This window comes from Pundamilia nyererei, unplaced genomic scaffold (assembly GCF_000239375.1).
Source record: "Pundamilia nyererei isolate P.nyererei 1_Seehausen unplaced genomic scaffold, PunNye1.0 scaffold00247, whole genome shotgun sequence".
Classification (NCBI taxonomy): domain Eukaryota; kingdom Metazoa; phylum Chordata; class Actinopteri; order Cichliformes; family Cichlidae; genus Pundamilia; species Pundamilia nyererei.
In genome coordinates this window covers 751,392-753,893 of record NW_005187648.1, presented here as the reverse complement: position 1 = coordinate 753,893, position 2,502 = coordinate 751,392, and the positions used below count along the sequence as shown (strand labels likewise).

At 44.8% G+C, this 2,502-nt stretch overlaps 1 protein-coding gene across 1 annotated transcript in view; it reads right to left on the bottom strand.

The window, feature by feature from the left end:
* Positions 1-999: 999 nt before the first annotated feature.
* LOC102205772 (MAM domain-containing glycosylphosphatidylinositol anchor protein 2-like) overlaps positions 1,000-2,502 on the bottom strand; it is a 22,801-nt gene continuing 21,298 nt past the window's right edge. The window contains exon 7 of the mRNA XM_013915028.1: positions 1,000-1,076. Coding sequence (XP_013770482.1) covers positions 1,000-1,076 — 77 coding nt within the window. The remainder of the gene's footprint in view (positions 1,077-2,502) is intronic.

The following is a 2,502-nucleotide window of genomic DNA, read 5'->3' as shown; positions in this document are numbered from 1 at the left end:
TGAAGCCAAACTCTGGTCAGGCAGTACCATGGTACAAATGCGTTTCACAGTTTCTACACTGTGCTCGCTCACTTTGGAGCGTTTGGTGATGCCATGGAGATTTTTCAGTCCTTAGAGCATGTGGAGCTTAGAGTTAACACTCGACCAAAACACCATGGAGCTGTGTTTCTCACAGCATATGCACCACAAACTGCCAGAGGCTTGTTAGATGGAACTGGAGGAGTCATTGAATTCCTTGCAGCCAAAGCGAACTGGCTCCAAACCAGTGTTTATTTTCAGTCGTAGTTTTCATCAGCTACCTTTATTTTCGATAACTAAACTAACGCACGAGGACAAAAAACCGTGATGAAATGTTTTGACGCTTTACTGACGAACAGAACAAGATGAAAAAGTTCCCGAGAGATGAGATTCAATCAGAATTATTTAAGTTGTGCAGAGAGGCAGGGCGAGTTTGGAAGTGATCCAATCAGGAGTAATCTCCTCGTGCAGCAAGGGTAGACGCGCACGTTTGATCTGTCACCAACAAACAGGATGGGAAGGTCCTATGCAAAATGTCAGCGCATGGAAGGAAGCGAAAAGTAGACATACGGACACCCGTCACATTTCAAGGAAAATAAGACGCTATATAAACTTTTACCTGTAAAAATATGACCAACTTTTAGTCACAGGAAGCAACTAAGTAACAAACAACAATAACCAAATTGCTAAAATAACAGAAGAGCGCTGGAATACCCACGATGTGATCGACCAATGATATTATATGACTTAAAATGTTCAAACTTCCACCTGGACTCTGAGCGCCGCTGGCCTGGTCACGTTTCATAGAACATATGCTAAAGTTATGATATTAGAATAAATAAATATCAGCTGATTGTAAGCAGCTCAGGTGGGACGCACCTGAAAAGCTTTTCCTGTACTTCCTGCAGGAGCCTACGCTCTTTGTATATGGCTAATCCACCTTTAGCTATGTTCCCAGTATAGAAGGCCATTTGGACTGTTTTAAATCCGAGTGCAGCCCAGTGTGTGACTGTGTGTCAGTGTGGGCAGATACTTACTGAGATGTGGGTTAACAGGAGCTGTGAAGGGACAAAAAAGAAGAGGTCAGTCAGAACAGTCCAAAAACACTCAGTGTGAGCAGAACCATTATGATCCAGGACAGTAACTGTGACACAAACGTGAGAACGGTGTCGTTTCAAACCAAGCTGGACTGCAAACAGCTTTTTAGATCATGACGAAATACAAGACAAAAAACAGGAAGTGACCTTTCAGTGTAAACCTGTTTGATAGCGAGCCCCTCTGGCCTGGACACATTTCATCATGCTAAAGTTATGATATAGGAATAGATTGGATTGTGCGGACCTCGGTGACACTCCCAGGCTGCTTACCCTACAACCCAACCCTGATTCTAACCTATAAAACCTATAAAAGCCTCGACACACTGAGGTGTGCGCTTGTCCTGTGCTTTGTTACACTGTGGCAGTCTCAATAATATTACCACAGCACTTCAGTGTCTGACCAAATGTAAACCATGCTGGAAATGCTGTTCTTATCCAAACCGTGGGACATCAGGAAATGCTGATCTGACAAGAACCCTGAACCATGGCCAAGGTGTTGTGTTGGGAGGAAATTCATTTACAAACTAATGAAGGATTAGAAAACCTAAATCTACCAAATCACACGCAGTGGAAACAGCTTTTATTACCTAATTGCAGGGTTCAGGGTATCCATTCTTCTCTTAAATCCAGCTTTGACAGATGTCACATGGTGACATGCAGAGCATCATGTGACCCAGCTGAACGTCAGTCTGCAGGCATAAGTATCCTTGGGCAAGATACTGAAACCTGAGCTGCTCTCTGCGGTGTCTGTAGCTCAGGAGGTAGAGAAGGAAGGTTGGTAGTTTGATTCCTGGCCAGTGTTCCCTCTAAGCTGTGCGCGTGCGCAATTGTGCACTGCTGGCACAGAAAATCTGCGTCGTGCGCAAAAGAACATCTGACCTAACCTTTTGCAGTGTTAGTCAGTGACTGGCTGCTCCCGTGTGGGATCAGAACGATGCCGTCTTATCCCACAGTCCAGCCAATGATGTGATTCACATTGGTATATACGCAGCTGATCAACGTGGCTGACAGGCTCTGACAGCGTCCTTATGTGCGACACCGGTGTTTTAGCAAAGCGGCTGATGTGGAGTGAAGCCACGTTAATGACAACGTGTCCAACCATTGGAGACGTGAGCAGGACAGACGGAACAACTGACGGACAAAGTGTGGACTTTATACCAGTTTTTAAATCGTGTTGATGAGACACGTAAAACCAGAGTTATGATAAAATATCTGCAATGTTTGGTTTTCTTCCTGAATACTGTCGTTGTTCATATTTACTGCAGGAAGAAAGCCAATGTTATTTTTGACGGTGCCAAACGTTTGGTGGACATCGTGGACACAGCGCTGCACTGCAGAGTCACACTGCTAGCGTCGATGCAGCGATTCTGTACTGTACAGGAGAGAC